General features: G+C 43.8%; 1 protein-coding gene across 1 annotated transcript; it reads right to left on the bottom strand.

The window, feature by feature from the left end:
* Positions 1 to 5,731: 5,731 nt before the first annotated feature.
* Positions 5,732 to 17,356, bottom strand: Hrnr (hornerin). The gene is made up of 6 exons (XM_042054127.1): positions 17,219 to 17,356; positions 15,556 to 16,117; positions 13,723 to 15,351; positions 11,934 to 13,413; positions 10,602 to 11,609; positions 5,732 to 10,277 (listed from the first exon to the last, which is right to left on the bottom strand). The coding sequence occupies exons 1-6, from the start codon at positions 17,354 to 17,356 to the stop codon at positions 5,732 to 5,734; spliced, it is 9,363 nt and encodes a 3,120-aa protein (XP_041910061.1).
* Between the last annotated feature and the right edge of the window lie 6,148 nt (positions 17,357 to 23,504).

The raw sequence follows: 23,504 nt of genomic DNA, 5'->3' as shown, positions 1-23,504 counted from the left end.
TTTCATTTTAAAAAATGTAATGATAACAGATAAAAAATAAGCCTACTATTCACTGTAATCATGTCCCCAGAACCTGTAACAGAGTCCTTGCCCCTTGACTAATGTCTTCCCATTTCCCCCACCCCCTGACTCCTGGAAGCCACCCTTCTGCTCTTGTTTTTGTGAGCTCCTACTAAGTGAGATTGTGTATAATTAACTGTATTCTTGTGTCTGATTTGTTTCAAAATAGCAAGAAGTCCTCCAGGTTCATCCATGAGGCTGAAAATGACACCAGTTCCTTAATTTTAAGAACGGACTAAATTCTGGAGAGAAGCTCATTAGTAGCTGTTCTTAACTCTAGTTCCGGGGATCAAGTGCCATGGGTGTCAGGAACACGTGTGGTGCACACATATACTTGTAAGGAAAACACTCATAAAAGGAGTTTGGAAGTGCTCCTTCTCTCAGTTTTTAAATAGTTTAAGGACTGACTGACTGTTTCTCTTTTGAGAGTCTGGTAGACTCTGCTATGAACCCATCAGGGCCTGACTTTTCATTTCTAATTCAGTGTCCTCATTTGTTGTGCGTCTGTTTAGGTTGTTGATGTCTTGTTTGTTTGTTTGTTTTTCTTTTTTGATGGTCCACTCTCTCTTTTTGTTGGTTGGAATAGGTTATTTTCTCAAAGAACCAACTGTTACATTTGTTGATTATTTGTGTTTTTTTCATTTCTATTTCATTAATTTCTGCTCTGATTTTTATTATTTTTTGCCATCAACTGGTTTTGGATTTGGTTAGTTCTTACTTTTTCCCAAAATTTGAGTTGCATCATTAAGTTTTTAATTTAGGCTTTTTCTAATTTTAACATAGACATTTAAAGTGATGAATTTACCTGATAGGACTGACTTAAATGGATCCTAGAGGTTTTGTTGTGTTGTCATTTTCATTTAGTTCTCAAAAAAATTTTATTTCTTTTTTTAATTTCTTCTTTGACCCATTCATTATTCAGCAAAAAGTTATTTAATCTCATTGGATCTCTGTATTTACAAGAAACTTATTTGCTGTCAATTTTAAATTTTATTATATTATGGTCAGATAGGATGAGCAAAACTACTTCAAATTTTTTGAACTTGTAAGAATTTGCTTTATGTCACAAGACGTGATCTTATTTTATAGACGTGACCATATGCTGCTGAGTAGGACAAATCAAAGACCTAAACATGAAATGCTGAAGCTGCTGGAACCAAACTAGGCAGTACCCACACGATAGAGGTGTAGGAGAGGACTTCCGGAAAAGAATCCCATTTGCACAGGAATTAGGATCAACAATTGACAAGTGAGACCTCATAGAACAAGCTTCTAGACAAGTGAAGCAGAAACCCGTAGAGCAAGTGAGAATTTGGAGAAGACCCTCCAACCTCAGCTTTCCTAAAACCTTCCGAACTAAATCATATTTATCCTCATACCCACAGGTAAATACAGCCCTTGCCCCTCAGCAAGGAAAGTTTTTTGTGCCACAGATGGAGACCCTTATGGAAACCAAAACCAATCAAGTCCCAATGGATCCATCCACAAAGCAATTCCTGTACCTGAGGTTTAGGGAGCATCATGGAAGAGGGAACAGAAGGATTGTAAAAGCTTGAGGTGAGGTCGTGTCTCCTAGCAATGCCAGAAGGAACACTCGGAACATCTCTTTGGCAGGACTGCCTAAACCTGAGCTGACAGGGGCAATAGTAGACATGCAAATGTGGACAGGGGAAAGACCACAAGGCCTCAGTCTTACACAGAGAGTTACAGGAAACTTAGGAGAGCTAAGAGCAGGAGAGATAGTGTTCCCCAGGGAAGATCACACCAATTTGTTATGCAATGCTGAATTGTCAGCCTGAAAAGATACATACAAGCAACACTTACACCCTGAGAACGTTTTATTATGTATTCAGGAATATATATATATCCATATATATATACATATGTGTGTATATATATATATATATATATATACATACACATACACACATACATATATGTAACAACAATTAATGGGGGAGGGAAGGCCATGAATTTGAAAGAGAGCAAGGAGGGGCATATGAGAGGGTTGGAGCTGGGAGGAAAAGGAAGAGGGATGTAATTGTATTATAATCTCGAGAAAGAAAATACTTCTTAAAAGTATTTTCTTTTCTAATGTTCTGAACTTGGTGTCTGTTATAATGTTTGCCTGATCATTGCTGATTCTAGTCATTTGGGTTCTTTCTTTCTTTTGATTAGTTAAGTCCAGGAACTAATGATCTTGTTTATCTTCAATTTGTTGACAGACTGTCTTGGCCTTTCCTATTAGTGTTTTTGTGATGAGATTTGGCATGTTGTTGGTTGTATGTGAGATTAGTTTTATTTTGCTTTTGTTCAAGCTTGGTTGTTTTCAGATCAGTTGTGAGGGACTGGTAGGTTGACCCTTCAGATACTCAGTGTTGATTTTTTCTTAGACTGAGTCCAATTCTATATTAAACAAGAAAATATGTGAATAAGACAGATGGCTGGATCTCATTGATGTGCAACCCATACTACTCAAGATTTACCTGGGAATATGAGGATTCTATGGGTGGGTGGCACTCACCTTCATAGGCTGGCATAGAGGCTGTGGAACTAAGCTGAAGGTTTGGATATGTAATTTTCCAGGGTCTTAACTATGTGACTGATGCTTGACCTGAGGATTGGAGATAGGGTGAACATCTGAGGTTATAGTGACTCATCAGGCTATGGCAGCACATAGATACATATCCCAGGATAGGCCTGAAGGTTGGATACAGTACAGGCTGGGTAGAGTCCAGGATATTCGTTAGACTGGACTAGCATACAGGATGTGTGACCTAAGCTAAGTCTGGAGGTTCAATGTAGCATGTGTAGGATAAAATATGGTGAACTCAACACCTGGGCCTGGCACAAAAGTTTTGCCACTGGAGCCATACCTGGAGATTGAGAATGGTATAAGACTCTTCAGACTAGGCTGGGATACTCAGTGTGAAACCTGGGCTGGGTATGGGGAGGGTTTGGTAGAATGGGGTCAGGTGGACTCTTGATTGCTAGGTCAGGGCACAGTATGTGGAGCATGAGCTGGTCCTGGAGGGCTCCATTAGCATTTCCTTCCTTTTTATCTTTTCTTTGTTCCCTTCCCTTCCCTCCCCTCCCCTTCCCTCCCCTCCCCTCCCCTTCCCTCCCCTCCCCTTACCTCCCCTCCCCTCACCTCACCTCCCCTCCCCTTCCCTCCCCTCCCCTTCCCTCCCCTCCCCTCACCTCACCTCCCCTCCCCTTCCCTCCCCTCCCCTTCCCTCCCCTCCCCTCACCTCACCTCCCTTCCCTGCCGTTCCCTTCCGTTCCCTTCCCTTCCCTTTCCCCTTTTTTCCACCTTCCCTTCCTTCCCCTTCTCGTTTCCCTTTCCCTTCCCCCTCCTCTTTCCATATCCCTTCTTATTAAGGCTGGATAAGGCAACCCAGTAGGAGGGAAGGGTCCCAAGATACAGTCAACAGAGTCTGAGACAGCCCCTGCTCCCAATATTAGGAGGCTCACAAGAAGATCAAGCTACCTAGCTATACCATATGTGCAGAAGGTCAGTCCCATGCAAGCTCTCTGATTGGCCTTTCAGTCTCTGTGAGCCCCTATGCCCCCAGGTTAGTTGATTCCAGTTTTTTGTGATGTCCTTGACCATTTGTTTACCCAGTCTTCCACAGGATTCCCCGAACCCCTCCTAATGTTTGGCTGTGGGTTTTTGCATCTGTTTCCATCAGAAACTGGGTGAAGCCTCTTTGATAACGATTGGGCTAGACAACAATCTATGAGTATAGTGTATAGCAGAATAGCCTTAGGAATTATTCCATTGACATTTTCTGTTTTTATTGTCAGTCATGTTTGATTCTCTCCTAGGTCTCCGGCCTGTCCAGGCTCTGGGTCCTGTCCCTCCAGACAGTGTCAGGGGTGGGCTCCGTCTCATGGTATGAGTCTCAAGCTGGACCAGTCATTAGTTGGCTACTCCCATAATTTCTGCACCACTCTTACCCTAGCACATCTTGTAGGAGGGTAAATTGTAGGTCAAAGGTTATGTGGCTGTGTCGCAGTCCCAGTACCACCAGTGGAAGTTTTGCCTGGTTACATGAGATGGCCGGTTCATGCTTCATATCCCCCATTACTTGGAGTCTTAGCTAAGCTCTCCCTCATAGATTTCTGGGAGTTTCCATTGCACTAGGTTTCTTCTTCATCCCAAAGATGCTCCCTGACTATGCTCATAGCAGCTTTATTTATGACAACCAGAGACCGGAAACAACCTAGATGTATTTTTGTCAACCAAAAATAGATAAAGAAAATGTGGTACATTTACACAATGGAGTATTTACTCAGCTGTTAAAAACAATGACATCATGAGGTTTTCAGGCAAATGGATGGAACTAGAAAAGATCATCCTATGTAAGGTAACCTAGACCCAGAAAGGCAAGTATGGTATGTGGTAACTCATAAGTAGATTTAGTTATAAAGTAAAGAATAGCCATGCTAAAATTCACAGCCCCAGAGAAGCTAAGTAACAAGGAGGATTCAAGGTGGGAGAGTGCACATGAATTTCACTGTGAAGGGAAATAGAATAGACATCGTAGGTGAACTGGGGGAGTGGTCTGGATGGGAGTGGGCATGGGAACAGGAAGATCAGGTAGGGAAAGAATGGAGGACGGGAGTATTAGGAGACTTTAAATTTTCTATCTGGATAGTCTTTGGGTTATGGGACTTTGGGAAATAACTACTTGTGGTGGTTTCTAGTTTGACCACTTGTGTGAAGGAAGTGAAATGAAACAAAGGACAGACAAAGCTCAGTATCTAATCACCACTAATTTATTGTCCACATCAAAGCAATCTACGCATTTAAATCCAAAGACTTAAAGGAAATACATTACAGTCAAACAAAGAATTCTAGGGCAACGGTAAGCTTCCTTCCCATCTGGCTACTGATGATATCTCTACACAGGGGGAGAGTAAACTACTTATATTTCCATACTGTAATATGCCAAAAAACCATAAACAATTGCTTACAAATGGAGGTGAAGATCTTTCTTGCTGAAATCAAGTTAAAACCCACGCTTGGATCTTTTGATACTGTACCACTATTCCAATTGCTATAGAGAAGCATCCGAAGCAAAAAGTTAATGGCACTTACTCACTTACTGATTTAATTTGTATCTTGGTGATTTGGGTAAAAATAGAAACTACTAATAGTCTGTCCTCTTTTTTCCTCTTTCTTTAACCATCTAACATTAAAAATTAAACTGTGTGTTGACATAAGATAAAGCTTTGGCAACTGCAATGATAATACATTTATTATATATAGTTCTTTACAAATAGATGTATAATTTATTACAACTTTAGCATCACCCCCAACTAAATATAATTTTCAGATAGATACCTTAACCAAATCCCATATTCTTTAAAAATTTCTCCCAAACTTAATCCCACTAAACCCCAAACTTTTTAAGTTAGTCTTCAGACTTATTCCCCAAACTAAGCATTTATCCAGTGCAATATCCTAAGTATCCCAAATATCATGCATTATTTGGAAGGAACTCAGTAACAAGGAATATAGGCTACCTTTCATTTAAAAGAAAGGAATGAGAGCAGATATGTCCAGATTGAGAAAGAAATTACATGAAGTGTTCTACAACAATTTCTCATTTCTTAAATTAACATTTAAGTTAATGGTAGCTCATTTCCTTCCTCACTCTGAGAATTAGCGTCTCTGCTCTTGGACATACTCATAGAGGGGAGTGCTGCTATTGAAACTGTGAGAACCAAAGCCTATATTTCTCATTCCAGAGTTCCCGTCCCTGATGCTCTGATAGTCAGGGTCACCTTGTCTACTGTCTGCATTGTAAAGTGACAATTGACCAGTAGTATGGGATCTACTGTGTCCACGTGGAGGTATAAATTGTCCAGAGTCACAACCTGAGGAGGTTTCTACTTGCCTAAACACACTTATTGGTTGGTTTTCATTACAAATTGAAGTGTTTCCACATTGCAAATGTTTTCCACATCTCCCATATGATTGAGGTCGCTCATAACTAGAATATTGGCCATATCCAGAACCACATGATCCAGAGCTAAATGAGTTATATGAATTCGACCCATACTGTTGTGAACTAGGACACAGATCAGTTCTGGGACAATTTTGAGTAGAGATAGAAGAGGGATATGAATAAGACCCATATTGTTCAGAGCTAAAACCTTGACTACACCCAGCTGCAGGTTTTCTCTGGCTAGAATAATGACTTGAGGGACATTCATATTGACTGTAGTTAGAGGACTGACTTGAACCAGACCCCTGTTGACCACAGCAGGAAGATTGGTTTGAATTAGATCTACACTGATCATGAGAGTATGACTGTCCATAGGTAGAAGATTGATTTATATTAGATCCATAATGGGAGTAAGCAGACTGACCTGGACTAGATATTTGATTACCATAGCCAGAACAATCTACTGAGCCAGATCCATACTTGCCAAAGTTGGAAGATTCTCCACAGGTATTCCCATGACTACTACAGGAGGAAGAATGATATGGTCCAGGACTTTGGTGGCCATAGCTAGAGGACTGCCAGGAAGTAGAATAATGCTGATCACAGCTAGGTGACTGACCTGAGCTACAATGTGGAGGCTGGGAAAATGGTACTTGTCTGGATGGTGAACAACTTTGCCCACTGCTAGATGAAGAAACAGTGCCAGATTCATGCTGACTACTGACACATGACTGTTCAGAAAAAGAATGCTGTTGACCACAAAGAGAAGAATTGCCATGCGCAGATCTATGGTGACTAAAGCCAGAAGAATCCCCTGAGCCAGTCCCATACTGCTGGGAGCCACAAGACTCCCTTGAGCTAGACCTGTTCCTCTCTTGGCTTGATGAATGGCATGATGTGCCACTTTGTGTACTACCAGAAGTCTGACCTGGTCCAGACCCTTGCCTACCAGAGCCAGAAGATTGTCCTGATGCAGAACCATGTTTTCCTGAACCACAAGACTGTCCTGACCTAGATCCACTTGTACTCTGGCCAGAAGACTGACTTGCCCCTGAGTTGTGTGTACCATAGCTGGAAGACTGACCATAACCAGAGCCATGTTGTCCATGGCCAGATGACTGTCCAGAGAAAGAACCCTGCTGCCTATGACCAGAAGACTGACCTTGCCCAGATCCATGTTGATTGAAGCCGGAAGACACTCCTGAGCCAGACCCATACTGCTGGGAGCCACAAGACTCCCTTGAGCTAGACCTGTTCCTCTCTTGGCTTGATGAATGACGTGATGTGCCACGCTGTGTACTACCAGAAGTCTGCCCTTGTCCAGATCCTTGCCTACCAGAGCCAGAAGATTGTCCTGATGCAGAACCATGTTTTCCTGAACCACAAGACTGTCCTGACCTAGATCCACTTGTACTCTGGCTAGAAGACTGACTTGCCCCTGAGTTGTGTGTACCATAGCTGGAAGACTGACCATAACCAGAGCCATGTTGTCCATGGCCAGATGACTGTCCAGAGAAGGAACCCTGTTGGCTACGACCAGAAGACTGACCTTGCCCAGATCCATGTTGATTGAAGCCAGAGGACCCTCCTGAGCCAGACCCATACTGCTGGGAGCCACAAGACTCTCTTGAGCTTGACCTGCTTCTGCTGGTCCTAGATGACTGGCTCACTCCTGATCCATGCTTGCCATAGGTAGTGGACTGACCTGTGCCGCCGCTTGAAGAATGTCCTGAAGAAGTACCATAGTGTCCAGTACTAGATGACTGTCCTTGCCCATATCCTTGCCCTGTGGAACCAGAGGAGTGTCCTGATGCAGAACCATATCCACCTAGACGAGAAGACTGTCCTGACCCAGACCCACTTCTCCTCTGTCTAGAAGACTGGCCTGAACCTGCATTGTGTGTACTACTGCTGGAAGACTGACCAGAGCCAGTGCCATGCTGACCATAGCTAGAGGACTGACCACAGCAAGAGCCATGCTGATGACTACCTGATGACTGTCCAGAAAAAGAACCCTGTTGGCTACCACCAGAAGACTGACCTTGTCCCGATCCATGTTGATTAAAGCCAGAAGACTCTCCTGAGCCAGACCCATACTGCTGGGAGCCACAAGACTCCCTTGAGCTAGACCTGTTCCTTTCTTGGCTTGATGAATGGTGTGATGTTGTTCCATGTTTGCCAGAGGAAGTGGACTGACCTGATCCCAAGCTTGATGACTGTCTTGATGATGTGCCACGTTGTGTACTACCAGAAGTCTGACCTTGTCCAGACCCTTGCCTACCAGAGCCAGAAGATTGTCCCGAAGCAGAACCATGTTTTCCTGAACCACAAGACTGTCCTGACCTAGATCCACTTGTACTCTGGCTAGAAGACTGACTTGCCCCTGAGTTGTGTGTACCATAGCTGGAAGACTGACCATAACCAGAGCCATGTTGTCCATGGCCAGATGACTGTCCAGAGAAAGAACCCTGCTGCCTATAACCAGAAGACTGACCTTGCCCAGATCCATGTTGATTAAAGCCAGAGGACCCTCCTGAGCCAGACCCATACTGCTGGGAGCCACAAGACTCTCTAGAGCTAGACCTGTTCCTTTCTTGGCTTGATGAATGTCGTGATGCTGATCCATGTTTGCCAGAGGATGTAGACTGACTTGAGCCCCAGCTTGATGACTGTCTTGATGATGTGCCATGCTGTGTACTACTAGAAGTCTGCCCTTGTCCAGACCCTTGCCTACCAGAGCCAGAAGATTGTCCCGAAGCAGAACCATGTTTTCCTGAACCACAAGACTGTCCTGACCTAGATCCACTTGTACTCTGGCTAGAAGACTGACTTGCCCCTGAGTTGTGTGTACCATAGCTGGAAGACTGACCATAACCAGAGCCATGTTGTCCATGGCCAGATGACTGTCCAGAGAAAGAACCCTGCTGCCTATGTCCAGAAGACTGACCTTGCCCAGATCCATGTTGAGTGTAGCCATAGGACCCTCCTGAGCCAGACCCATACTGCTGGGAGCCACAAGACTCCCTTGAGCTAGACCTGTTCCTCTCTTGGCTTGATGAATGACGTGATGTGCCACGCTGTGTACTACCAGAAGTCTGCCCTTGTCCAGATCCTTGCCTACCAGAGCCAGAAAATTGTCCTGATGCAGAACCATGTTTTCCTGAACCACAAGACTGTCCTGACCTAGATCCACTTGTACTCTGGCTAGAAGACTGACTTGCCCCTGAGTTGTGTGTACCATAGCTGGAAGACTGACCATAACCAGAGCCATGTTGTCCATGGCCAGATGACTGTCCAGAGAAGGAACCCTGTTGGCTACGACCAGAAGACTGACCTTGCCCAGATCCATGTTGATTGAAGCCAGAGGACCCTCCTGAGCCAGACCCATACTGCTGGGAGCCACAAGACTCTCTTGAGCTTGACCTGCTTCTGCTGGTCCTAGATGACTGGCTCACTCCTGATCCATGCTTGCCATAGGTAGTGGACTGACCTGTGCCGCCGCTTGAAGAATGTCCTGAAGAAGTACCATAGTGTCCAGTACTAGATGACTGTCCTTGCCCATATCCTTGCCCTGTGGAACCAGAGGAGTGTCCTGATGCAGAACCATATCCACCTAGACGAGAAGACTGTCCTGACCCAGACCCACTTCTCCTCTGTCTAGAAGACTGGCCTGAACCTGCATTGTGTGTACTACTGCTGGAAGACTGACCAGAGCCAGTGCCATGCTGACCATAGCTAGAGGACTGACCACAGCAAGAGCCATGCTGATGACTACCTGATGACTGTCCAGAAAAAGAACCCTGTTGGCTACCACCAGAAGACTGACCTTGTCCCGATCCATGTTGATTAAAGCCAGAAGACTCTCCTGAGCCAGACCCATACTGCTGGGAGCCACAAGACTCTCTTGAGCTAGACCTGTTCCTTTCTTGGCTTGATGAATGGCGTGATGCTGATCCATGTTTGCCAGAGGATGTAGACTGACTTGAGCCCCAGCTTGATGACTGTCTTGATGATGTGCCATGCTGTGTACTACCAGAAGTCTGACCTTGTCCAGACCCTTGCCTACCAGAGCCAGAAGATTGTCCCGATGCAGATCCATGTTTTCCCGAACCACAAGACTGTCCTGACCTAGATCCACTTGTACTCTGGCTAGAAGACTGACTTGCCCCTGAGTTGTGTGTACCATAGCTGGATGACTGACCATAACCAGAGCTATGTTGTCCATGGCCAGATGACTGTCCAGAGAAAGAACCCTGCTGCCTATGACCAGAAGACTGACCTTGCCCAGATCCATGTTGATTGAAGCTGGAAGACCCTCCTGAGACAGACCCATACTGCTGGGAGCCACAAGACTCCCTTGAGCTAGACCTGTTCCTCTCTTGGCTTGATGAATGACGTGATGTGCCACGCTGTGTACTACCAGAAGTCTTCCCTTGTCCAGATCCTTGTCTACCAGAGCCAGAAGATTGTCCTGATGCAGAACCATGTTTTCCTGAACCACAAGACTGTCCTGACCTAGATCCACTTGTACTCTGGCCAGAAGACTGACTTGCCCCTGAGTTGTGTGTACCATAGCTGGAAGACTGACCATAACCAGAGCCATGTTGTCCATGGCCAGATGACTGTCCAGAGAAGGAACCCTGTTGGCTACGACCAGAAGACTGACCTTGCCCAGATCCATGTTGATGGAAGCCAGAGGACCCTCCTGAGCCAGACCCATACTGCTGGGAGCCACAAGACTCTCTTGAGCTTGACCTGCTTCTGCTGGTCCTAGATGACTGGCTCACTCCTGATCCATGCTTGCCATAGGTAGTGGACTGACCTGTGCCACCGCTTGAAGAATGTCCTGAAGAAGTACCATAGTGTCCAGTACTAGATGACTGTCCTTGCCCATATCCTTGCCCTGTGGAACCAGAGGAGTGTCCTGATGCAGAACCATATCCACCTAGACGAGAAGACTGTCCTGACCCAGACCCACTTCTCCTCTGTCTAGAAGACTGGCCTGAACCTGCATTGTGCGTACTACTGCTGGAAGACTGACCAGAGCCAGTGCCATGCTGACCATAGCTAGAGGACTGACCACAGCAAGAGCCATGCTGATGACTACCTGATGACTGTCCAGAAAAAGAACCCTGTTGGCTACCACCAGAAGACTGACCTTGTCCCGATCCATGTTGATCAAAGCCAGAAGACTCTCCTGAGCCAGACCCATACTGCTGGGAGCCACAAGACTCTCTTGAGCTAGACCTGTTCCTTTCTTGGCTTGATGAATGTCGTGATGCTGATCCATGTTTGCCAGAGGATGTAGACTGACTTGAGCCCCAGCTTGATGACTGTCTTGATGATGTGCCATGCTGTGTACTACCAGAAGTCTGACCTTGTCCAGACCCTTGCCTACCAGAGCCAGAAGATTGTCCCGATGCAGATCCATGTTTTCCCGAACCACAAGACTGTCCTGACCTAGATCCACTTGTACTCTGGCTAGAAGACTGACTTGCCCCTGAGTTGTGTGTACCATAGCTGGATGACTGACCATAACCAGAGCTATGTTGTCCATGGCCAGATGACTGTCCAGAGAAAGAACCCTGCTGCCTATGACCAGAAGACTGACCTTGCCCAGATCCATGTTGATTGAAGCTGGAAGACCCTCCTGAGACAGACCCATACTGCTGGGAGCCACAAGACTCCCTTGAGCTAGACCTGTTCCTCTCTTGGCTTGATGAATGACGTGATGTGCCACGCTGTGTACTACCAGAAGTCTTCCCTTGTCCAGATCCTTGTCTACCAGAGCCAGAAGATTGTCCTGATGCAGAACCATGTTTTCCTGAACCACAAGACTGTCCTGACCTAGATCCACTTGTACTCTGGCCAGAAGACTGACTTGCCCCTGAGTTGTGTGTACCATAGCTGGAAGACTGACCATAACCAGAGCCATGTTGTCCATGGCCAGATGACTGTCCAGAGAAGGAACCCTGTTGGCTACGACCAGAAGACTGACCTTGCCCAGATCCATGTTGATGGAAGCCAGAGGACCCTCCTGAGCCAGACCCATACTGCTGGGAGCCACAAGACTCTCTTGAGCTTGACCTGCTTCTGCTGGTCCTAGATGACTGGCTCACTCCTGATCCATGCTTGCCATAGGTAGTGGACTGACCTGTGCCACCGCTTGAAGAATGTCCTGAAGAAGTACCATAGTGTCCAGTACTAGATGACTGTCCTTGCCCATATCCTTGCCCTGTGGAACCAGAGGAGTGTCCTGATGCAGAACCATATCCACCTAGACGAGAAGACTGTCCTGACCCAGACCCACTTCTCCTCTGTCTAGAAGACTGGCCTGAACCTGCATTGTGCGTACTACTGCTGGAAGACTGACCAGAGCCAGTGCCATGCTGACCATAGCTAGAGGACTGACCACAGCAAGAGCCATGCTGATGACTACCTGATGACTGTCCAGAAAAAGAACCCTGTTGGCTACCACCAGAAGACTGACCTTGTCCCGATCCATGTTGATCAAAGCCAGAAGACTCTCCTGAGCCAGACCCATACTGCTGGGAGCCACAAGACTCTCTTGAGCTAGACCTGTTCCTTTCTTGGCTTGATGAATGGCGTGATGCTGATCCATGTTTGCCAGAGGAAGTGGACTGACCTGATCCCCAGCTTGATGACTGTCTTGATGATGTGCCACGCTGTGTACTACCAGAAGTCTGCCCTTGTCCAGACCCTTGCCTACCAGAGCCAGAAAATTGTCCCGATGCAGATCCATGTTTTCCCGAACCACAAGACTGTCCTGACCTAGATCCACTTGTACTCTGGCTAGAAGACTGACTTGCCCCTGATTTGTGTGTACCATAGCTGGAAGACTGACCATAACCAGAGCCATGTTGTCCATGGCCAGATGACTGTCCAGAGAAAGAACCCTGCTGCCTATGACCAGAAGACTGACCTTGCCCAGATCCATGTTGATTGAAGCCAGAGGACCCTCCTGAGCCAGACCCATACTGCTGGGAGCCACAAGACTCTCTAGAGCTAGACCTGTTCCTTTCTTGGCTTGATGAATGTCGTGATGCTGATCCATGTTTGCCAGAGGATGTAGACTGACATGAGCCCCAGCTTGATGACTGTCTTGATGATGTGCCATGCTGTGTACTACCAGAAGTCTGCCCTTGTCCAGACCCTTGCCTACCAGAGCCAGAAGATTGTCCCGAAGCAGAACCATGTTTTCCTGAACCACAAGACTGTCCTGACCTAGATCCACTTGTACTCTGGCTAGAAGACTGACTTGCCCCTGATTTGTGTGTACCATAGCTGGATGACTGACCATAACCAGAGCCATGTTGTCCATGGCCAGATGACTGTCCAGAGAAAGAACCCTGCTGCCTATGACCAGAAGACTGACCTTGCCCAGATCCATGTTGATTGAAGCTGGAAGACCCTCCTGAGACAGACTCATACTGCTGGGAGCCACAAGACTCCCTTGAGCTAGACCTGTTCCTCTCTTGGCTTGATGAATGACGTGATGTGCCACGCTGTGTACTACCAGAAGTCTTCCCTTGTCCAGATCCTTGTCTACCAGAGCCAGAAGATTGTCCTGATGCAGAACCATGTTTTCCTGAACCACAAGACTGTCCTGACCTAGATCCACTTGTACTCTGGCCAGAAGACTGACTTGCCCCTGAGTTGTGTGTACCATAGCTGGAAGACTGACCATAACCAGAGCCATGTTGTCCATGGCCAGATGACTGTCCAGAGAAGGAACCCTGTTGGCTACGACCAGAAGACTGACCTTGCCCAGATCCATGTTGATGGAAGCCAGAGGACCCTCCTGAGCCAGACCCATACTGCTGGGAGCCACAAGACTCTCTTGAGCTTGACCTGCTTCTGCTGGTCCTAGATGACTGGCTCACTCCTGATCCATGCTTGCCATAGGTAGTGGACTGACCTGTGCCACCGCTTGAAGAATGTCCTGAAGAAGTACCATAGTGTCCAGTACTAGATGACTGTCCTTGCCCATATCCTTGCCCTGTGGAACCAGAGGAGTGTCCTGATGCAGAACCATATCCACCTAGACGAGAAGACTGTCCTGACCCAGACCCACTTCTCCTCTGTCTAGAAGACTGGCCTGAACCTGCATTGTGCGTACTACTGCTGGAAGACTGACCAGAGCCAGTGCCATGCTGACCATAGCTAGAGGACTGACCACAGCAAGAGCCATGCTGATGACTACCTGATGACTGTCCAGAAAAAGAACCCTGTTGGCTACCACCAGAAGACTGACCTTGTCCCGATCCATGTTGATTAAAGCCAGAAGACTCTCCTGAGCCAGACCCATACTGCTGGGAGCCACAAGACTCTCTTGAGCTAGACCTGTTCCTTTCTTGGCTTGATGAATGTCGTGATGCTGATCCATGTTTGCCAGAGGATGTAGACTGACTTGAGCCCCAGCTTGATGACTGTCTTGATGATGTGCCATGCTGTGTACTACCAGAAGTCTGACCTTGTCCAGACCCTTGCCTACCAGAGCCAGAAGACTGTCCTGATGCAGAACCATGTTTTCCTGAACCACAAGACTGTCCTGACCTAGATCCACTTGTACTCTGGCTAGAAGACTGACTTGCCCCTGATTTGTGTGTACCATAGCTGGAAGACTGACCATAACCAGAGCCATGTTGTCCATGGCCAGATGACTGTCCAGAGAAAGAACCCTGCTGCCTATGTCCAGAAGACTGACCTTGCCCAGATCCATGTTGAGTGTAGCCATAGGACCCTCCTGAGCCAGACCCATACTGCTGGGAGCCACAAGACTCCCGTGAGCTAGACCTTTTCCTCTCTTGGCTTGATGAATGGCGTGATGTGCCACGCTGTGTACTACCAGAAGTCTGCCCTTGTCCAGATCCTTGCCTACCAGAGCCAGAAGATTGTCCTGATGCAGAACTATGTTTTCCTGAACCACAAGACTGTCCTGACCTAGATCCACTTGTACTCTGGCTAGAAGACTGACTTGGCCCTGAGTTGTGTGTACCATAGCTGGAAGACTGACCATAACCAGAGCCATGTTGTCCGTGGCCAGATGACTGTCCAGAGACGGAACCCTGTTGGCTATGACCAGAAGACTGACTTTGCCCAGTTCCATGTTGATTGAAGGTGGAAGACTCTCCTGAGCCAGACCCAGAATGCTGGGAGCCACAAGACTCCGTTGAACTAGACCTGTTCCTCTCTTGGCTTGTTGAATGGCGTGAAGTTGATCCATATTTGCCAGAGGAAGTAGACTGACTTGAGCCCCAGCTTGATGACTGTCTTGATGATGTGCCGTGTTGTACATTGCCAGATGACTGACCTTGTGCAGATCTTTGTCCTCTGTATCCTGAAATGTCTTCAGATGCAGAATTATATTCTCCTACACTAGAAGACTTTCCTGACTCAAAAGTATTTCTCTTCTGTCTAGATGACTGGCTTGACCCTGAGTTCTGTGACCTTGATGAGTGATCTGCTCCATAACCTGATGTTTCTCCTGGTTTTACATCATGGATCTTATTGCCACAAGGCTGATGTTGGCCAGATTCTCTTTTACTGTTGCCTTCAGACTGTTCTGATTCAGGGCCATGTTGGGGGTAGCCGGAAGGTTCCTTTGAATTACATCTTCTGCTTTGGCTAGACATGTGGGTTGATCCTGATCCATGTTGTCCCTGTTCATATTTCTCACTGTTTTTGAAGTGACTTGAAGTTGACCTTGTTCGCTCTTCAGAACCTTTTTTGTTCCCATTCCTTGGTTTTCTACAGTTCGACTCAGAATTGTGTTGATTTCTTACTCTTGAACCCCTAGAATAAGCATCATTCTCTCCTGCACTAAAACTTGGAGAACTTGAAGAGGCATCTTGCTCTTTGTCATCGTTTTCTTCTTCACTCTGTTCCTTTTGTTGCTGGTGACTGTGATTTTTTTGCTTTGACCCTGAAGCTTGGCAATAATCTCTGCCAATAATTTTGTTACAAGCCTGAGATAGCTTGATTATCATGAGAAGATACTCAGTAAAGTCAACTTTGTTGTTATGATCTCGATCCAGACTTTGCATGATGATTTCTACTGTGTCTGGATCATCTGGATTCTGTAATGAAATTCAATCAAATGGAGGCTCTGTAACTATAGATTGTCAAACAAGCTAACCGTTTGTGAGAAGGCTGTAGAAATGTCAATATTTAATAATTTAGATTGAAATGGACTGCATAGTTCTTTTGGTTATGAAAAGGAGGAGGACGAGAGAGAGAGAGAGAGAGAGAGAGAGAGAGAGAGAGAGAACCAGCTAGCATGTAGTCAAGCAGTAAATTGACAAGAACAATTAGCCATGAGGGGATACAATCAAAAGGTCGAAGCAAGCAAGTGGTCCAATCATTTTTGGTAAAGATAGTAACTGATAACAGTGCTTTGGAGGCCAGGGAAGTATGATCCTGAGTTTGAAAACTGTGTGGGTAGCATGACAAGTTCCTGAGTTCCTTGGAATAGAAAGTAAGGCCTTGTCAAAAAAAAAGGAAGAAACAAATAAAGGAATGAAGGAAGGAAAGAAGGAATGAATAAATGAATGAATGAATGAAGGAAGGAAGGAAGAAAAGGGCAATAGGCAATAGTTAATCAAGACTGATTAGCTAAAGTAGAAATAGTAATTGTAGACACCTGCATGAATTATATATAATTTTTGTCCAGTTAGTTAATTTGCTAGTTACAGATTTTAAAACATATTTTTTGGGAGGGTATGTGTTACTGCTGTCTACATATCTTTATATTATGAAGGGTTTAAAGCAGAGAACGATTTCAATGGTTATACTGTACATTATGATACATGCCCTGTATCTCATCACTCTGTAGGTGGAGGCACTAACATCAGGAGTTCAAGGCCATTATCTTGAACTAAGAAAAGAAAATGCAAGAATATGAATTCAATCTATTTTGCACATTTTCTGTGGTTCATAATAATTGCTCTCACAGACAAAAATTTTTTTAGTATATGAATTTGCCTGTTGTTGGATAGGATCATTTTAACTTAATCATGTTATAGAAATGTTATTAGTCAATGGTTTATGACATTAAAGTCTGCCAAATTTAGTTCTCTACTACCATATAAAAGAGTCTTCTCTGGTATTTGACATATAACCCAAAGGTAGGGTAAAGTAGAGAATTTCTTCAGCATTTAGTTCTGGTATAGAGTTCTTACCTTTAGAATTTGGCGAAACTCATTTTCTAGAAGTTCTTTCATCTCTTTTGGGCTCAGCATGTCACATTTCCCATACTCAGTGGCGTATTGGTAGAAAACCTCGATGACAGTGACAATGCCTTGCAGGAGTTTAGGCATCTTGTTGCAAATTCAAGTGAAGCTAGATTGGAAAACAAGAGGTTGATCTCTTAGTGCTTAAACACATAACTACTTCCAGTCATTTGTGATAATCATCAGCCATGATTAATTTTCTTTCTATACTAGTTAAGAATGAATTCAAAGTCGAATAACTTGTTTCAGCTATGTAGCAAGAGAGTGATGAAATTAGAGCAGGTGCCCTATGTCTTATTTCAGGTCCCGAATGGATGTAGGGGAGGCTCTCCTTGTTGGGCTATAGAAAACCTGAATGTGCTAATCCATCCACGCCTTACTTCTTTTTAGGTCTCAACCATCACAGTACAGGGGACAGACATGTCACCTATATTCTGTGCCTAAATCTATCCAAAGAGCCCCAGTGGCTAACTTGGATTTTCAGTTTTCAGGATAAAGAAAGTAGAAAAAAAAATGAGCAGAGCCAACTGCAGGGTTAGGTGATAGAAGTTGAGGGAGCTCCTATCAGACAGCTTTTATTTTCTTCCTTCAAGTAGGACTGTTTCTCAGGGCTTTCTGCTTACACAGCAGAGAGACAAAAGAGACAAGCTGCCAAGGGCTTACTAGGTTCCTAAACTCTCAAGAAAAGATCTCAAGTAGGTACTATAAACAGTGTAGTTTTATATAAAAGTCCATCATAATATACTAAAAAGTAAGCTTTTGAATATAATGTGGACTTTAGTATTTAATAGACTACATAATATATAAGGCTATATAATTGGACTATAGTATTTAATAGTATTTATCGTCAGTAGAACTGAATGGCTGTTTGCTTACCTGAGTCACCAGCGGAACAGCAGGATGGAGACTGATGTTGCTTGCAGGGTGCTGCTCATTGGAAACACTGGCCTTTATATAGGGACAATGATGGTCCATCCTAGGGAGGAGCTGCTTCCTTTGAGATGTCCTAGTTCACTCCTAAACAAGTCCAGCTCCTTCTCCATCTCCACCTCCCAGGTGTTTATCTTCTTACTTCCTTACATGTGAACTGGAGATTGCAATAGTAGTTCCCAAATCTGGGCTAGTACCAGCCCCACCTGTCAAACTCTTAGGACACTTTGCAGAAAGACTTTTTCTTTTTAAAAAAAAATTAAAATTGTGTGTGTGTGTTTGTGTGTGTGTGTACACCCAACTGTGTAATGTTGTATATAAAGATGTATACTTTAATAAAAGTTGAATGGAATGACATGAGAATCCAAATGTAAAATAATCATGGAATTTGATGTTCAGAAGAAACCTGAAATATTACATAGTCAGATACACCCACTTTAAACTAGTCTAATGTACGAGGTTCTAGCCAAGGTGACATCCAGGATTTTATCAGCTCTTGGAAGCCAGTAGTAGCCTAGAGAGGCTCCTCTTTCCATCTTTTTGTCTAACATGCACAACTACTTGTGAATGTAGTTTTCTTTTTAACTACCATATAAACATAGCAAGAAGAAACATGTTTTTTTAGGTTTCTCCTGATCTTGCCTGTGGCTTTTCTTAAATTTCATTGTTTCTATACATAAATATTTACTTTTATGTCCCTCTGGTGTTAATTACCTCAACATATATTATTATTTCATCTTTTTTCACTTGGATTACCTTTTAGCAGTATCTCTCTAGTGAACTACTATTTTTCACAATTAACGTTGGGGTTAACAGCATGCTCTATCACCCCCAGTATTTTTCATTGACTCTAGAAATCAAACTCTGGTCTTGTTGCTTTTGAAGCAAGCATGTTACTGACTGAACTATCTACCTATTCTGATTATATAGTTTTGTCAACCATAATATTTTATAATATTTCAAACCACTTTGTTATTATTAACATTATATAAAAAAGAATACACAAAAATTGTGTGTGCATGCCCACAAAGGTATGTCTGTTTGCTTGTGAGAAGCTAGAGATCAATGTCAGGCATCTTCTTTGATGACTTTCCATCTTTTGAGACAGGGTCTCACTGAAGTCAGCTATACTGTCTGGCCAGTGAGCTCTGGGGAATCTTGCCCTTCCCCCATGTTAGGATTACAGGCACCGTATGACCATGCTTGGTCTTTTTTTTGTTGGTTGGGGGTGCTTAGGTGCTGAATCTGAACTCAAATACTCATAATTGTATGCTAATCATTTTACTGACTGAGCCATTAATTCAGGCTCTAAAACTAGAAAGTTAAAAACACTGGTAAAGAAAGAAAAAAATCACCTTCCACCCTTCCTTCTCCCCCAACTCCATGCTCCCAATTTTCTCAGGAGATCTTTTCCCCTTCTGAGGGAGATCCATGCATTTTCTCTTAGGGTTCTCTTTGTTAGCTTCTCTGGGGTTGTGGATTATAAGCTGGTTATCCTTTACATCTAATATCCACTTATGAGTGAGAACACACTGTGTTTGTCTTTCTGGGTCTGTGTTACCTCACGTAAGATGCTTTTTTTCTAGTTCAATCCATTTGCCTGCAAATTTCAAGATGTCATTATTCTTTTTACCACTGAGTAGTATTCCATTGTGTAAATGTACCACATTTTCTTTATCCATTCTTCGGTTCAGGATCATCTAGGTTGTTTTCAGGTTTTATAGAAGGAGGAGAGAAGAAGGGGAGGTGGGAGAACATGAGGGAATGGGATGGTCAAGATGGGGAAAGAACACAGTGGGAGAGCAAGGAAAGAGATATCTTGATTGAGGGAGTCATTATGGGGCTGTGGAGAAACCCAGCACTAGGGAAATTCCTAGGCATCCACAAGGATGACCCCAGCTAAGATCCTAAGTAATAGTGGAAAGGGTGCCTGAACTGACCTTTTCCTGTAGTGAGATTGATAACTACCTTAATTGTCATCATAGAATCTTTATCTAAAAACCGATGGAAGCAGGTGTAGAGATCCACAGTGAAACACTGGGCTAAGCTCCCAAAGTCCAGTTGAAGAGAGGGAGGACCAATAATATGAGCAAAGGAGTCAAGACCATGATGGGGATACCCACTCAAACAGTTTACCTAAGGTAATGGGAGCTCACTGACTCTTGACTAACAGTGGGGCAACCAGCATTGGATCAAGCTAGCACTCTGAATGTAGGTGACAGTTGTATGGCTGGGGCAGTCTGTGAGGCCTTTGGCAGTGAGACCAGGATTTATCCCTGGTTTTTGAACTGGCTTTTTGAAGCTCATTCTCTTTGGAGGGATACCTTGCTCAGCCAAGATATAGTGGGGAGGGCCCTGGCCCTGCCTCAAAATGATGTGCTAGATTTTATTGACTCCCCATGGGAAGCTTTACCTTCTCTGAGGAGTGGATGGGAGGATGAGGGCAAGATAGAGGGAACAGGTGGAGAATAGGGAGCCGGAACTAGGATTGGTATGTAAAATGAGAAAAGAATGTTTTTTAATTAATTAAAAAAGAAAAATCATAGTACCGATAAATATATTAGAAAGAAATATCCATCACTAATTATTTGAGTTGCAAGTAACTTGGTTAATTATTCCTGTACAAACATATTTTTCTACACCTTATATAATTTCTAAACTATGACTCCTTCCAGAACAGGAACTGGACATTACTAATCCCTGTGTCAGCTAGACATCTAGGCTATTGCTCGGTATGTAAAGTCTTCCAATAAACACTTACCACTTTGAGTTGAATTAAAAAAGTATCAGGGTATGTCTTCAGACTTCTACATAGACAGACTAATCTATTCTTTTTCTTTCAGAACTAGGATCTGTCTATTTTCTTGCCATATTCAGTGTAGAAGACATGATTTTACACAACTATCAGTTGAATCTTAGTGTCGAGAATTAACAAGCTAGTCTCTGCTTAATCTTGAGGCTCTTGTCTCCAAGTTTTATCCATTGAGAATGGATAACATGAATTACATTGAAGATATCCTAAGTTATATGAATCTAAAATATGTGTAATATAGTCATCAAATTTCAGCAGAGGTCACAGCAATTATTGGCAAATGACAAATTACATGATTCCAAAGTCAATTATCATTAGCCTATTTTTTTCCCTAGAAACTAGCCGGAGGGTGAAAAGTCAGTCTCTTCCACAGTTGTGCTTCCCTGGATGCCTGATTTGGGTCAGGTCGTCACACTACATGAGCGCAATGACCTTCTTAAAGGCGTGACTGCGGCTGTGGGAGTGAAGAGAGGTGGAATTTGCTGAGTGAAGAGCTGTTACTCTAGAGGCAGGAACTAGTTGTGAGGGGACTGTCGCAGGCGAACATGCCGTTGAGGCCAGTGTTCTCCTAAACAAGATGTCAGCACATTTTCTTTAGTTGACTAGACAGCAAATACGATTGGATTTATGGGTCAAATGATCTTTCTTGAGGGTATTCAATTTGGCTAGCCTATCATGAAAGCAGTTGTAAATAATGCATTTTAAAATTATTTTATTTTAAAATAGATGCTTTGTCTGCATGTGTGTCTGTGTGTCTGGTGCCCATGGAGGCTGGATGAGGGTGTAGGTTCCTCCAGAACTGAAGCTACAGGTAGTTGTGAGCTGCCATGTGGATGCTGGGGATCAAACCCTGAGTCCTCTGGCAGAGCAGCTGGTAAGTATTCTTAACCTCTGAGCCTTTTCTCCAGCCCCTGTAGATGATATTTGTATAAAAGGTTGTGTTTGGATAAAATTAACTTGTGGACACTGGTCTTAGAAATCTGTATGTCATATACTCTCTCAACCAGTTGTAAATATAGAAAAACATATTTATGGCAGTGGTTCTCAATCTGTGGGTTGAAGTCCATTTGGGGGTTAGATGATCCTTTTCATAGGAGTTGCCCTAAGACCATCAAAAAACACAGGTGTTTACATTACGATTTGTACAAAAATTACAGTTATGAAGTAGCATAGAAATTATTTTATGGTTGTGTGTAACTGGAGACAGCTCTTCCATTCCCAGCTGCCCAGACCTGAATAATCACACAAAACTATATTAATTACAACACTGCTAGGTCAATGAATAAGATGTGTTTTTAGCTCACTTTTACATCTTAAATTAACCCATTTTTATTCATCTGTGTATTACCATGAGATTGTGGCCTACTGGTAAGGTTCCAGTTTCTGTCTCCTTTGGCAGCTACATGGCATCTCCTCGACTCTGCCTACTCTCTCTCTACAACTCTGTTTGGATTTCCCACCTGGTTTTGCTCTGCTAATTAATCAAAACATTTTTATTAACCAATGGTAATAAAACATATTCGTATCATACAAAGGGGGAATCCCACACCATCTCCCCTTTTCTGTCTAGATGTTACCAAATATGGGCCACCTATATCCACATAAAACCTGAGAGAGTTAGGGCAGTGTGCATAGCTCACAGAGGTGATAAACATACCTCCACCATGCTGGACTAGGCGGGGCAAACAAAAAGTGTCATGGAGTTGGTCCTAGTCATGTCCACTTAGCATTAAAAAAAGAAAGCACTCCTGGTCAAAAAAATGATTGATTACAGATATGCAATAAAGACAAATTCAGACAAAGGGAAACCTCTAAGTAGGTCATAGTGTGTTTTTTAAAAATGTACATAGGTTTGGGAGAGTGAAGAAAAAGAGTATAAAAAGAAATAGTTTTAAAAAATGAAAGTCTTTAAAGAGACAGTACAGACAGTCATAGATTAAAGGAGTAAAAAAAATAAGCCACTTAAATATGAAAAATACACAGAGAGTCTGGATTATGTACATTATTGTGTTTTCTCTGAATTTTTTGACTGCAGAGAGACTTTAATTTTGGGGATTGTTAAGTTAAACCAACATAAAGGTATCTTGACTTCAAAATTTGGGTCTTAGGATATGTTGCTTTGGAAAAGAGGTTATGTTTTGTTTCCACAGAAGATGAGAATCTGTGAATTCCTTCCAGGCTAATGTGGTTTGATGGAACAAGACTCTCCCCCCCCCCAAGTATCTGTAAACACTAAAAATACTTTGCCCAAATAGCAGCAAGAAGCAGTTTGGAAAAAACAGCACCCAACTCCCAAAATGATTGTTTTCATTTAAAGGGGGTTGATTATAAGTGATTAATGCTCACAGTCAATTACTAAAAAAAAGTGGGATATGATATAGAGATGAATACTTTACATTGGTATAGATCTTGGCCTATTGATACAAATTTAAGGTTAATTTGCTACACTGTGTATGTATGTATTTCTGCTTTTGTATAAGGTATTGTGTTTAT

This window comes from Arvicola amphibius, chromosome 14, assembly GCF_903992535.2.
Source record: "Arvicola amphibius chromosome 14, mArvAmp1.2, whole genome shotgun sequence".
NCBI classification, from domain to species: domain Eukaryota; kingdom Metazoa; phylum Chordata; class Mammalia; order Rodentia; family Cricetidae; genus Arvicola; species Arvicola amphibius.
This window is presented reverse-complemented; position numbering and strand designations above follow the sequence as displayed.